The 14,895-nt window shown below is 37.2% G+C and overlaps 1 protein-coding gene across 1 annotated transcript in view; it reads left to right on the top strand.

Annotated features, from left to right (window-relative positions):
• FAM120B (family with sequence similarity 120B) overlaps positions 1-13,579 on the top strand; it is a gene marked incomplete at its 3' end in the record, with an annotated part of 47,728 nt that extends 34,149 nt beyond the window's left edge. The window contains exons 6-9 of the mRNA XM_009695484.1: positions 4,432-4,638; positions 7,820-7,928; positions 9,210-9,323; positions 13,522-13,579. Coding sequence (XP_009693786.1) covers positions 4,432-4,638; positions 7,820-7,928; positions 9,210-9,323; positions 13,522-13,579 — 488 coding nt within the window. The remainder of the gene's footprint in view (positions 1-4,431; positions 4,639-7,819; positions 7,929-9,209; positions 9,324-13,521) is intronic.
• Positions 13,580-14,895: the final 1,316 nt, after the last annotated feature.

The following is a 14,895-nucleotide window of genomic DNA, read 5'->3' as shown; positions in this document are numbered from 1 at the left end:
CAGCAGGAAATACAGTCTCAGGGTCTAGATTTGCAAACTGCTCCTGTGAGCAAACTCTTTCCTTCTTGCAAAGCCTCTTCCTGTGGTCGGTGAGGATGCACACGAGCACAGAGATCAGCCTGAACTTGTGGTCCACAGGCTAAAGCTCTGTGTTTCTAGAGCAGAAAAGAGGCATGATATGAGATAAGTCTATGATAACAGCTCTTCTAACAAAGACATTTTTCAAATTGTTAGGAAAAAACATTATACATTAGTGATGTGAGTGCTGTGGCACTTGTCTCACTCTTCTGAACTTGTGGTCCACAGGCTCTGTGTTTCTAGAGCAGAAAAGAGGCATGATATGAGATAAGTCTATGATAACAGCTCTTCTAACAAAGACATTTTTCAAATTGTTAGGAAAAAACATTATACATTAGTGATGTGAGTGCTGTGGCACTTGTCTCACTCTTTTCAACTGGACTTACCCGGTTCAGCTCAGGCCTTCTAAGCACGATATCAGTAACGTCTGCTGCAGTGATACTAGAGGACTGTGAACTTTTGAGTTCTCTTTCTGAGTCATCAGTTAATGTTGGCAAATAGGAAAAGTAATCTTTTTCCCCAAACGCTGAGGGGCTGCGGAGCTGCTGTTGGTAGGAGCAGCAGCAGGGGCACGGAGCAGACAGCTGGTCCAGGAGGAGCCGTTCTCACGCACTCCCGGGCTCTCACACACAAATGTCATCAGCTGGCGGTAGGAGTAGCGGCGGCGGGATCACAGGGGTGTATCTCACATGATTCACTGGGGTCCTGAGTTTATAAAAATAGGAAAAAGAACAGAGACCATTTCCAATAAGAAGTAATCTCTAGGGTGTAATGCCCTGGAAGGCAAGCCTTCTTTTCTTTTGGAATTTTCCACTTCTCATCGTGACGTCTTTGCATTGCAGACACCAAGCAGTTGTGAGCATTCCCATGGCAAAGCAAGTCTGTGGTTTGCCACGTGCACAGGCTCATTGTTATAGACTCACTGTGCTTTCATTTTCTTTGTTTTTCATTGGCAGACATGGAAAATAGAAACTACCCTTTAGTGGATGTATTTCCTATCTTATTAAAATAAAGAAATCACTGTTGATAGTTCTTGCCTTGATCTTGCCAATTTTGGTTTCCATTGAAAAAACAAGCCTTACCTGATATCCACACACCCCCCTCCCCGATACTTTAGTGCTTTAGGAAGGTTCTGGATTGATATCCCTAGACAGTGAAGTCTTCTACCTGTAAAACCTGCCACCAGCAACATTGATTTATCTTTTTAACCAGTATATCTCAAGTGTCGTTGAAAAGAGCACAGCTAGGGTTGTATTGGTGGCCCAATCTTCATACTCACTTAGGCAGAAGTAACAATTAGTATCAAAGTCCTCTTCTGTATTTTACTATTTTGTGTATCGTTATCAAAAGCAAAATTTTTCAAATTCTCATTTAGACACTTGTTCTGCAAATATGTATGCGTTTGTTTTGCACTAACTTGAATAATGTCTCACTGAAGAAAGTTGGGTTAATCATGTTTGTATTGGATCTATGCTTAGAGTTTTCAGAATAAAATAAAGATATAAAAGCTTTATTTTAAGATTTATGGCCCAGATGGCATCCAGCATCCACATATAGTATTAGTAATCTGTTCTAACAGCTGTTTTACATTCTTGGTACCAGTGGGATTAAAAAGGACGGTAAAAGCATCTATGTCTTTAAATGACAAAAAGGTATGAATTAATAGCCATATAGTACTCAGCCGTTAAATTAGAAGATAGGAAGTTGCTTGCTGCAGATGACAACGTTTACTCTTTTCTTTTCAGCAGCTTAAATACTTGTTTTCATTATTCTTCATGAAATTTGTTTTCAGCAACTAAATCTTTGGATGTTATCAGTACTTGTTGATAATTCAGTGACAGAAGATACTGATTTGTATGACAGGCAATTTCAGTCTGGTTTTGTACTGATCTATAATAAAGAGACTATTGGTGGTATAAATCATATTGATATAAATTTGGCCAAATTTGATTCAGCTGGTTGGTGTGCTACTGTCACTCTTGGCCTCTACTACTAGTTGCAGCTTGACATGTCCATTTTCTTTATAGCTTAAGAGCAAAACTTTACCACTTGTCAAAGTGCTCTAAATTCAATTTATTGTTGCACTGAGAACAAGACCAGGGTACATAAATTTTGAAAGAATTCCCTAGCTGGATTAGTTTACCAAAAAAAAAAGGGGGAGTTCTGAGGATTCCCAGCAGTTCTTACTGTTTGTACTTCCCGCTCATGAAGTTGTATGTTGTGATCACAAACCAAGCAGATTCCATTTTAAAGCTTGTAATGATGTGGAGTCATTTCCTTAGCAGGTCTTAAGATTTGATCAGATGATCAGAAAGAATCTGATTAGTGCAATATAAGAATCTCTCAGCTGCAAGATGATAACTGGCTGTGTGCACTCTTACAGTCTACTTTAGTACAAATAATACTGGTTCACTTAAACCGCATTCCTCTTTCAGATACCTTTCAGCATTGTTAAATGGTTTGCAAAAAAACTGCTTTACTTGCCAGAGCAAGAGAGTTATAAGTGTGCATGTAGTTACTCATCTCAGCTGGCAAAATGATAGCTTACATCTGGAAGCAATAACTTCCTGAAACTCAATAGCCTGATCCCATACTGAAAATACTTCTGTTTTAAAGAGAGGGGAGAAGGTGGTCTCCCTTACTCAAGGATGAAGTGTGACAGTCAGAAAAGGACGGGCCTTTCATTTTCTAAATGACTGCTCAGATTAGCTTGTGTTGTCTGCATTTGTCTGGATGCCAGTGGGTGTTTTCAGTTGTCTGTATTGGGCGAATGGCAAGTACTGAGTGTTGTGTTGGGTCCGTGCCCTGATGGCCAGCTTGATGCCTTTCCAGGAATCACTAGACGCAGAAGTTCTTCCCAGAGGGCTCTGAACCACCCTGCCTGGTATCTTTTGCCTGCATCATCATCTCTAGGTCCTCTCTTGCTTTTGCACTGTAGAAAAAACAGCCAGTGGAAGTACACCTCGTATCTCCAAGTTGGCTTAACAGAACCCTGCTGCCCCTTGTCTGTGGTTAGGGGGAACCCTATTGCAGGAGCCAGTTTCATGTTGTCAAATTATGCAACAGATTGCAGCTCATTGCATAATAATAGAGAAAACCTAAGCCCTTGACCAGGTTCTAGCTATATTCTCCAAATGATTTATTGTGTTTGTCTCTTTTGGAAGAAGCTTTGTAGCTCTGTTGCTAGGAAGGGTTCCTGGTTTTGTTATGTGGACCTTAGGGAGGAAAAAGGTCTGATCCATTAGTACAACACTTCATATAGTCTTCTATTACTTGTCTTTTTTTTTTTTTTTTAAATAGGGCACTGATGGTGTATGTGCTTGCCTTTAAGTCTTTTGGGGATCTTTCAAGATATAAAATGTTGTTATTGTTAGTAGTAATAGGCCAATGCTTTCCATTGCATTTCAGACAATTCACAGCTCTCCAAGAGCTAGTGCTAAGACAAATTTGAGCCACATTTTTGTCCTTTCTGTTCTGGACTGTTTTGGATGCTGTTCCGTCCCTGGTATAGCTTATAGTGTAAGGAAAACTGTACTGGAAAGGTACAACAGCTGCCACGGATTACAGTATTGATTCTGTTACCAATCCCTCCTGGTCCTGACAGACTGCTTTGGTACAGACTGTGGAAAAGGCATTCCCCACTGAGAAGCTTTGTACTGTTTACACAATACTTAAAATCACAGTTTTCCCCATATTGGATTCAAGGCTTTTATAGTTTGCTGTGCTCTGCCACAACAGGATGTTAAATTCACCCATTAAGTTTATTTTGGCTGTGAGTTTTAATTGTCTTGTTGAGTTTCTCATTTTGCATTTTCTGGATGTTGTCATACCATTCCAGTATTTCTTCTGGAGACATCCATGTTGAAGTGAAATAATTAAACTTTTTCTGTCGGATCTTATAATTGAAATGATCTCTAAGTGCTGTAACACTTCCTGATTGATCAAACTGGAAGGTCAACGGATCACTGTACACATCATTTAATACTCCCAGTTCATGTTTTGCATTCCACTAACAGAATTCTTTCTGGAAAACTGCTAATGCTTGAGAAATACTATGGAGAATAGCCATTTATTTTGTCCTTCCATTTTCATTTTGAATGTATCTGTCTTAAAAACTTGAGTGAGATGCTGTATTTGTTAAAACGAACTTCACTTCTTTAACTTTATTGAATAAAACTAGATGCAGAATCCTTTAATGAATTCTGCTGTGCAGTAGAGGGCCATCATTGTCACAACTTTGGGACTGTTTATCATTTGCTCTGCTGTTCGCATTGTTATATGTGATGGTAAGATTGCTTATATTTCCTCATTTGTGAGGCATACCTTTTTTTCTCTGTGTGTGTCTGTTAACAGCTTGCACAAGTGGACTCCAGAGGTGTACATCTTGGCGCTGTCTTTGTTCGAGGCCTTACAACTTTGCTCATGGCCAATAGTGCCTGTGGCTTTCCGTTCAGAATGGAAGATTTGATGCCTTGGAAAGTGTTTGATGGAAAACTTTTTCAAGAAAAATACCAGCGGTCTCACCAAGGTTGCTCTTTGGAAGAGCTTTTGGAAGGCAATGTGAGTGATCGCATCCTCTTAGACAGTTCTGTATTCTTTGAAAAATGTACCTGTCACTGTTAGTTTGTTGTTTTAATACTCACATTTACACTGATCCCCTTGCTTTGTATTTTTCCTCTCTTCCTTACTCCTTTTTCATCCTCTCCACCGAAAGACTAAGAAGGTAGAAATATGGAGACTATGAAGGAAGCTGTAATTTTGCCTTTATTTTTGTTTTCATTACTCAGAAAATAATACAAGGAAGTGTCAAAATGGTTGTCAGGTTCAAAAAATGAAAAGGCCTGTAATGATTTTCTAATACTAAGATTCCTGTAAGATTTTAGGCAACATATTAAGAATGTCTTTAAATAAGCATACTGGGTATAATTTTTAAAGTGTTTAAGACTGGTATTTTTAAAGGTATTAAGGAACCTAAAGTTTGAGGTGAAGGTTTGGAGAATTCAAAGAGGAACTGGAAATCAGAGAAAGGTATATATCTAGGTATTTTTTTAGACTCTCACCAAGTGCCTTCCTGTACCTCTAAGTACTTATTTACTTCTCAGTCCCACTTTTCAGAAGCTGGGGATTTGTACAATTTGCATGCTATGTTACTAAAAAAACAGTATGACTTAAAACATGTCTGCCCAGGCAAGGGCAGGGAGATATCAGCAGAGTCTTGGCTGGGTATGGGCTGTATCTGGTGCATTAGGGTGCCATCGTGTCCAGGCTCAGGGGAAGGGTCTGCTGGACTGGGTGCAAGGCTGTATTAATGCACTGGTGAAGCCTTGGGCCAGACCTGGCTCATGTCCCACCAGCACAGAATATGTGAAGGTATGCTTGGGTAGATCTAGGTAGCTAGCTAGACCTATCTACCTTCGATTAATGTGTCCCTTTTCAATGTGGAACTGAAAATCCTGTATCGTTTAATTACTTTGGAAAATTTTACCTTTGAAATGTTTTTACCTGCTGTTACATTTATCACTTGAGGTTAAAATAAATAAAAGTGATTACAGAGAAAAATGTTTTCAGTTTTGAATGATTTTAATCTCATGCATTCAATACCAGTCATTGTATAATGAGTTTTCTTTCCTGATTTTGTGTCCAATTACATACCATCCTGATCTGGAGAGATGAGTGGAACGTGTGTGGGTGGGTGAAATGTATGTGTTTTCAGCATGGAGGAGGAGAGATAATCCTTTCCATATGGAATCAATCATATGATTAGTACTATAGCCTCTATCCAAATCCTGTGGTTCCCATTAATTGGTCTGTTGATTTCAGTAGATTTTGGATTGGGCCAGTGGTTCATCTGGTTTTTTATGTAGGACTGTTGCAGAACAATAGAGGGTCTAAAGAATAAATGGGAAAATGTAAAACTATACAGATCTATGTGAAATTGATAATTTCTTTTCCATTTGGGTAGAATTCAGGTTAGTGAATAACTTTTACAAAATGTATCTAAATCTATACAAAATTTATATTAGCTGAGAGGTATTTTTAGATGTGTGAGGTCGTATGCTTTAGATAACATTTCAAGATTTTGATGTGGTCAGGTTAAAGTTATATTTTAACCTGTCTCAGAGGGAAGATGAAGGAAGATGCTTAGATCCCTAGAACAGTTGGAAATTTGCTTGATCAACTAAGGTGTCTAGGGTAGGGTTTTTAAAAGCCTGATACTCTATTTTAAACAAACCCCAGATAAACTGTTCCGTTGTGAGGAAAAATAGTCTAGCCCTGTGAATTTTTAGAGTAGTTTAAATATATTTTTCTTTTTTAGATACAATTTTATGGTACATATATGGCAGAGATAGCTCCCAGACTAATAAAATAACTTTCCAGCTTATCAGTTTGAGGCAAGAATTTGTGTTTGGGAGAATTGCCAAGAGGTGCCAGTTTAGCTGGGGACACTGGCAAGGCAACAAGCATGTGTGATTGGTTTTTCCTAGTATTATAAGTTCAACTTCAATAAATAAAACTGGTACTTGGTTCCTGACAGAGCTTAATGTACTGCTGGAAGCCAAGATCTTTCAGCGCTTGTTTGTTAACAATCTGCCCTTGAGCACCATGAATCTAATCTGATGATAGTGACAGCGCTGTATTCAGAAAAAAGTTTTTCTACATGGGATGTTTTGTTATGGAAGAGATATGTAATAAGAAAAAGTTACTCATTTTGGTGTGCAGTTCTTGTCTCCTAACTCCTACGGTCCCTTCTCTATGATCTGGACAGTTACATTACTTTAGGGAGTTCAGGAGATCTTGGAATCGGTGTTGTTTTGATTATGATGGGCTTAAATATAGTTAATAGCTTTATGAAAATTACAGTAGAAATACAATCTTGGTTAAATATTTAAATGTATACCAGAAATTTTAAACATTTTAGGGTTTGCTTGCCACAGATTCTTGTACCAAAAGAAGAAAATGTATAAATCAAATGCAGTTGATGTATTTGTGGGCAAGTTTTTGTGTAGCTCAGCTCTTTGTGGCCTAGCAGCTGTTAAAGATAAAAAATGGAAAGCTTCTGATAAGAACCAAAAATAGAACCATCTTGCTTTTTTAAAAAAAAATGTGCTAAGCTCATGTTATGCTAGTTCTCTGTTTTTCGTAACGGTAATCATATTAGTTTGTTTATCCACACAGAAGATTGGATGTAATAGTCTCATAAAGCAGTGAGGCAATGATATTATCACTTTATTAGCCTTTTTATTGTGCTTCTCACTAATGAGTGTGTTCATGATCAATTTTTTTTAAATTAAAACCAAATTACCTAATGAGGTCAGCATAAGTGATGTGTTTTGTCCTTTTCTGATCATGCCTTTCATCAAACCTTCATAAACACATTCTGAATTTATTCTCCCAAGAATACAATGAAAGGTTTTTCCCATTAGTGGGTGTTCTTCACAGACTGTACTCAGTTTGTGTGGGGGAAAAAAAAAAAAAATCTGTGGGTTTTGCTATAGGCTCTATAAGGAGGTTTGCTAGCTCAAAAAATATACTAGGAAAGTTCGCAGGAGGGTTTAGGGATTCAGACACTACCTCTAATTTTAGGAGACCTCTCTAGTTGCTATGGTCTTGCCACCTATTGGATTTTTACGTTATCCTGTAATCCTCTCCCCTATTACTTGTGGTATATGTGATTGATTTGTGCTACACCTGAAGAGAGAAAAGCAGGACGGTCATTGATTTTTAACCCTGTTGTTTGCAGGAGTCTTTGTATACACCCTTCCAGAATCTGAAGTCTTTCATTTGCAAGGCTTGCACAGCCAGGAAAAGAACAATACAGAGCAGACCAAGAGGGAGTGGATTTGTCACAGGTTGGCATTTTGTTAATTTTCTCAATAAAGTCTATATATTGATAAACTCAATTACCCTTCAACAGCAGCAGCATTTACATAGGCAGCCCATCAAGCTAAGTAAATTGTAAGGTCTTTCCTCCAAGAAACCAAAGAAGAGATCTAAGAAAATATTTCCTGTTTTTAGGAATTTATGTGAATTTGATTACCCAGGTTTGGATAGAATAATATTTCCATCTAGCTACATAGTTAGTGAGATAGATGCAGTAAATAAAAATATAATTCACTGACAGAAACATCACTGCTACTCACTCAGTGACTAAAGTTATTTTTATAGGAGGAGTTAGATGACTCAGTTTTTTGTTCCTTTCCCTCAGGGGAGCTATTTTAACTTTGATAGTTGAAGGTCTGAGTGAGGCACTGAAGAGAGAGTACTCCTTATTGGACTGACTGATACCGTTCAAAATATAAGAAAGCTTTTGGGCAACCTGGAGAATGGCTTTTTTTTTGCCTAAGACCTTGCTTTCCCTGCCCCCATCCCCCCCCCCGCTTTATGGTTTGGTTTACTAAAGACATTTGTTTTCCCCACCTGATCTGCCTGACTTTCAGGGAAAAAAAAACCGTCTAAAAGGTTTTTAGCATCATTCACAGATCAGCTCCGAGGCTTTTAAGGCTCCAAAATAATTCACACTGAATCTTGATGTTTGTGCTGGTATTATGTTTATTCCCTGCTTAATACCTGATCAATTATAATTTCTGTGAGGATAAAAATTACCCCTTCAAAATTCCTTGAGCAAATTACAACAGACATAAAGATTCTCTGCTAGTTCGGTACTTTGCATTATGTGACGGCAATACTTCTGATGTGGTACTACACCATACTGGTGCTGGACATTCAAAACTAAGGGTATCTGTTGGTGATTTATGACACCAGACCTTGTTAGCATCTGCTATTGCTTGAGAGCTGTACTTAACCATTTTAATTATGATTTGTGATTCCAATTTGGACAGAGATTTCTGTTTTGTTTTAATGACTGCAGTCTCCAAATCTATGTCATAAAATTTTGATCTGGTTTCTAAATATGCTTGTTAACAGCTTGTAATCATGATGTGCATAGATGGAAATAAGGACAAGAACCATGCTTATTAGGCTGACTTTAGTTTGGAAAAATCGTAATTGTGCGTAAGTATTTTGGCATAAAACTAGGAAATGTTGTTTGCCAAAAAAGACTGCACTGTCTCTCTTTTCCTTCGTTTAATCTTATATACAGTCAGAGTGGCTTCATAAATACTGTTTTTCAGGAACACAACAAAGAGAATTTAATCCCAGGTTCCAACAAACACGCAGAAGTTATTTTGTTCCTCCATATCATAACCAGATGAGAGGATTCCAATGGAGAAATCCTCAACAACAAGGTGAAAAATGTGTGCACATGTGTGTATTTGGAATTGTTTCTATCAACAATATAACAGCTCTGTGTCTATATGCAGTTTGCATTTGTATGTATGCAATTACCATGTGGCTACAGCAGTCAGTAACAAAACTTGTATCAGTTATAGTTGTGTACTACCATTAGCAAAAACTAACTCTGCAAGGTGAGGTAGAGTGTAGCAGTATAATCTGGAGTGGTCATCTTTTATCCACAGTATTCTGGGGAAAAAAGCTTTCATGTGGTATTTAAACTTTCCATGCCTGGTCTCAGCTGAACTGTGTTTAAAATTGTAATAGTTCTAAAACAAACTGGCACAGCTGCACAGAAATGTCTGTCTGAAGTCTTTAGCTGCAGATCGTAATTCATACTTCAACAAAAAACTTAAGCATATGAGTAAAAGTTAAATACATTCTTAAGTGGTTTTCTAGATCAAGGTCTCAGCTTCCTGATCATTGCCTAAGTAGTACAAGTGCAAGTTCTGTCTTGTCTTGGCATTAATCTTAAGTCATTCACCAATGTCGCTTCTTGAACAGAACAAACATTTCAATGCAACATCACTATAGATAATGCTGTTGAGCTGACATAATTCAGTTTTACTTCCTCGTTATTATGAGTTAAAGCATATACATGTAGATGAAAGAAGATAAGCAAAAGGAAGAGAAATGCCTAAGAAAGATCAATTATTTTATTAAGTCTGCAGAGCCTAAATTTCTTCTATGTTTCCAAGTGAGGTTTTCGAAGAAGACTGATGATGTGATTAGGGAAGATAAATAATGAATAAACACAGTAAAGTCTTTAATGTGTTTAAGATGCCATTGTTGTATGGTTGAGAGTGACGTACTATCATTTGACTTACAGATAAGATTGTTTGATCGTGTATGTAAAATGTAAAGCTAAAATAACAGAATGTGTATGCTGACCGTGAGCAGAACCAAAACTGGTCATTGCTTCTATGACCATCTCAAGAAGCCTGCTATTCCCAGATCAGGTCAACTCTGACCAGCTCCAGAGATCTTATGAGTAGATGTATTCCACAAAGTATGTTCCACAGTAACTGTGCTGAACTGTGTTATAAATGTGTTTCAGTAGCATTATTAAAACATCTTGGCTTTTTCTACACTGAACTTATTTACTACCCTCAGGACGCTCTTAAAACATGATCCCATAAGTGCAGTTAAATTGCCTCTGTTATAAGTAAAATAGATTTATTGGAAAAATATATCTGTCCTTACAAAAGAGCCCTGCAATGTTTTAGAGCTCCTTTTAGACTGATCTGCCAAGATGTCTCATTTTGACAAAGTTTCTTTTTCCTTAAGTTGCTAATATTGACAGGTATTTGGGTTGCTTCATTAGGTAGCTGTTGTCTCTGCTGTATGTATGTGTCTCACCAAAGAGAGAGAAAAGAGAATAAAAAAGTAGCAATTTTGTGTTCCATGATAGCTTACGTGATAAACCTTCCTAGCAATATTACTGATATCTAGCTATCCCATCCTTTATATACCTTCCCGTGGTATACTGTTATGGTTCCTGCTGTTGCATATTATAAATAAATCATTGGATTAAATGCATTAAAAAATAATGAAACAGTAACCACAGGATCCATATTTTCAGTGTCCGGAGTGTACCTAATGATTAGGCAGCCTTTGCTCTCTCTTACCAGTTAATGTTTAAGAATTCCTTGACAATGTCTCAACTTCAACAGTGGAGAAAAGGGTGTCTCCACTCAGAAAGCATAAACCTAAAAAGCACTGGTATTTCTCCGAGGTGATGGTTTGAATCCCCTAAGGCAGAACAAGAATTCAACTTAGGCATCCCTCATTTTGTGGTGAATACTAATCACGGATCTGTTGTAATTAACATCTCATCCTCTATCTGTATTTTCAGAGAAGGCAATTCAGCTGTGGGTGTTTTGAGTTTTCGGGGGGTTGCTTTTGTTTTGGTTTTGGGTTTGTTTGGTTTGGTTTTGCCTTTTTTGTGTTACTTATTTTAAGTTCTCTTCATAAATTTCTGACTGTGTGTCACAAATGGAGAGTGCATGCATGTAACTCAGAGCAGGACATCTAAGCCTCACAGGGAGGTAGAATTTCCCTTAATGTTTCTTGTTTGTTAATTTAAAAGACTTCCTATTTAGCACACTTTTGTGTATCCCATTCTGAATGTCCGTCCATTCCAATGCTTGTTAAACAGATTGTAGGTATCTAATTTAAAGCTAAGGTTAGGCTTCTGTTACTGAGATATAAAACTTTGCATTGCAGCACTTTGTAATCAGTGTACTTTGAGTTTAAAAGTCTTGCCCGAGGTAGCATAGATGTCTGTAATAAAGCATGACTTTATGGATTCTAGGTTTGTGGCTGAAACACCGCACCACATGCCATATAGCCTAGTGGTAGACAACGCTTCATTAATTAGCAGTTAGGACCACTAAGACATTGCTTTAAATCACATTGTTATCTTATTCTACAAATAGCTAAAAATAAACTAAGCACTAAGAACTATGGAAATCACTGTTGAGTATCATGTGTCTTTGTCACTCTCTTTAGCAGTTCAGCTGATAAACACTGAAATTCTTTGTCATAGCATACAAATTACTACCTAGATCTAAATCTACCTACAAAAGATAGCGGGGAAAAAAAATAATAAAAAACTAGTCTAACCTTATCTATGCATTGTCTTATATACTTTTATAGCTATATTTTAAAATTTCAGTGATTTGGACAATGGTTCTCATACTAGTATTTTAAAACCTGTCTGAAAAGTGAGCTGAAGATGAGGAGATAGGGAAGAGAGTGTCTGTGGGACTGGTTGTAACAGCTACATGAATGGTTGAAATCAAGGATGCACTAATACATTAGAAATAGTGAAAGGTATTGGCAAGAATATAGAATTTCTGCTGGTGATAAGGGAAACATCAGAACTCTCTGTATGGTGGACCCGGGGGGGGGGGGGGAGGACATAATGAATAAGAGCTGTCAGGGAGCTAGAAGTAATGGATGATAATTTCAGCTACCAGTTATCTATCTTCCACCAGAATCGTAAACAGTGAGATGGGGAAATAGTGAAGCGTTTTGACAATTTCATACTTGCATTTAGAAGTTGTTGGATTTGAGCGTCAACTGTATATTCTACTTAAGAAAATAATGTTCTCTCCAAAAAAATAGTTTTTCTTGCTTTGTTTCCATCCACCTTTGCTTTGGTTTTCTTCTGTCTCTCTATTGCAAAAGAAGAGAAAAAGGGAAGTGGGTAGCTTTTGGTTTTTAAAGAATTCAACTTAGAAAATACCACTTTTTCAAAAGTGATTTCTTTTTCTTTAAAAACAAAGTCTTAGAGAAAAGCTTTTATGGAATATTGAAAACAGTTTTTCGGAGGAAAGGAAAAATGAATGTCAAGGAAAGATAGGGCAAAAATAGAATTGTTGGAAGTGTGTCTTACTCAAGGGAAACTCATTTGTCCAAGGCAAAAGGGAATTATTCAGGGTCCCATTTCTTCATGGAACGTAATTGCATCAAAAGGGTACATTCACTTCAGTCTTAGCACACCGTAAGCCATGTAGCTGAACACAGGACAACTATAGTGAAGGATCTCAGTCTGTAGCAAGTTTTCATTTGCTAGGTATTTAACCAAGGCTTCCACACTCATGTCGCGTACTCTGTGTTCAAGCATGTTTCTGATTAATAGGATTTTGATAGAACTGTAACGTAGGTAGGAGTTTCTAGAACTTTAGGGCTGAAAAAAAGTTTTCATTTACAGTTTGAGTACTACTTTGCTTGTAGGAATCTATAACTAAAGCAATATTGTACACAGGCATACTTAAACCTGTATGAAAATGTTTGTTAATATAGCTTATGTCTGGTTCTAAATAGTGTATTTTCCTTCCCTAAATTCGCACGGTCTGATCTACCAACACGGTGTATGACCTCTGTGATTCACTGTCCCAGCCCATTAATTGGACTAGATTTAAAAGTTACAGTGGCCCAAAAGCTTTGAAAAGAGCAATGCCACCATAGACTTTATCCTCCAACATCTCAAAGTACTAGCCATAATTACGCACCAACTGGAGAGGAACATGCTCTTTTTTCAAAATAAGTATAAACTAATTTTTCTTGCAGACTATCTGAATAAGCTCTTGTTTTCCTGCTTTAATGTTAATTAAAAATATTTAATTCCTCTCCTGCTCATTCCAGGTAGAGAATATGAATTGGGACATCCAGACCAGAGGAGAAGATTCCACCCTCATCCTCGGTAAAGAATACATGTGTACAGGTAGCAAACTGAAATGATGGGATAGTTACCATTGAGATAATTTCTGTCTATGAGAGCCTCTTTTTATGAACTTTATGGAGTAACTGAACCATGTGACTGCAGAGGAAATCACTCAAAGCTGAGGCTATTCAGCATGTTCATTGTCTGTCATGTTAGGTCTAAGCTTGCCATGAGACCAGAATCACTAAAACTTAAGTTAAAGGTACCAGCTGAAGCACAGTAGCATCCCAGAATAGCTACATTGTTTTGTCCGTTTCACACTGGAAAGTCTGAAGTTTTTACATTGTTAGATATTCCCGAGTATAGGTTTTAAGAACTTTAACTCTAAGTTTCATATTTTCATTGTAGCTGTGTATATTACAAGAGTTTGTTCACCATGAATAGTATGGCATACCCATGCTGCATTGTTGTTTATCTCAATTGTGGATTATGTCTTTGTCTTAAGGGTTATACCATTGTTACTGTTGAAAAGTTTGAAACATGACATCGCTGATGTAAACATCACCTTCCAGTGAAACAAAATGACCTTCCTGTTAAATGCAGCGCTTGCTTACAAGAGCCAAAAAATTGCTATTACTTTTGGCACTTCTAGTTAAGCAACTTTTTCTGTCTATCTCAGCTGACTGTGCAGAGTGAACCACATCACTGCTGAGGACAGAAAGAATCTGTCATGCTTTACTTCTGTAGTAAATAGTACTAATGAGAACTAAGTATTTTTTCCCATCCAGAATTCTAATTTAAACACTTATCTACAGAATTCTTTCTTAAAAATTGATACATTTCATTTTGTGATTCATTTTCAGTGATGTATGTATTTAATTATAAAATGAATTCATTTTAAGTAGAGTTAATATAAATAATACTAAAGAAGTATGAAGTAACAGAGCACATGCAATTTTTAGCAGCACCATAGGATCATATATTGGTAAATTGGTACCACAAAAGCCCCTCTTCAAGTCATCACTTGTGTTTTTTAAGAAACTATTTTAGAGATTACAACAACTTTCATATGTCTTCCATTTGCATACCCATTCACTTAAAAATAATCAGAAGTACTTTACTTAATTACTGTCTTCAGGCAACAAAAAAGTAGGCAGTTGTGTAGAAATCCCATTTTAAATTATGAAGTGCAAAAATTGTACCAGAGGACAAAAGTGTCAACAGCACATGTCACGCAGAAAGTGGGTGACACGCTTAGAACCGTGTTTATCTCTTTACTGATCTGCATCTCAACCTAACTGAAAATTGCCTCCATCTATGTAATCTTTGACAATTTCATGCTTTTCTTGGGTTTC

The sequence above is a fragment of the Cariama cristata genome, unplaced genomic scaffold (assembly GCF_000690535.1).
Source record: "Cariama cristata isolate BGI_N322 unplaced genomic scaffold, ASM69053v1 scaffold20, whole genome shotgun sequence".
NCBI classification, from domain to species: Eukaryota; Metazoa; Chordata; class Aves; order Cariamiformes; family Cariamidae; genus Cariama; species Cariama cristata.
The sequence above is the reverse complement of the archived record's forward strand: the minus strand, read 5'-3'. Positions and strand labels throughout refer to the sequence as shown.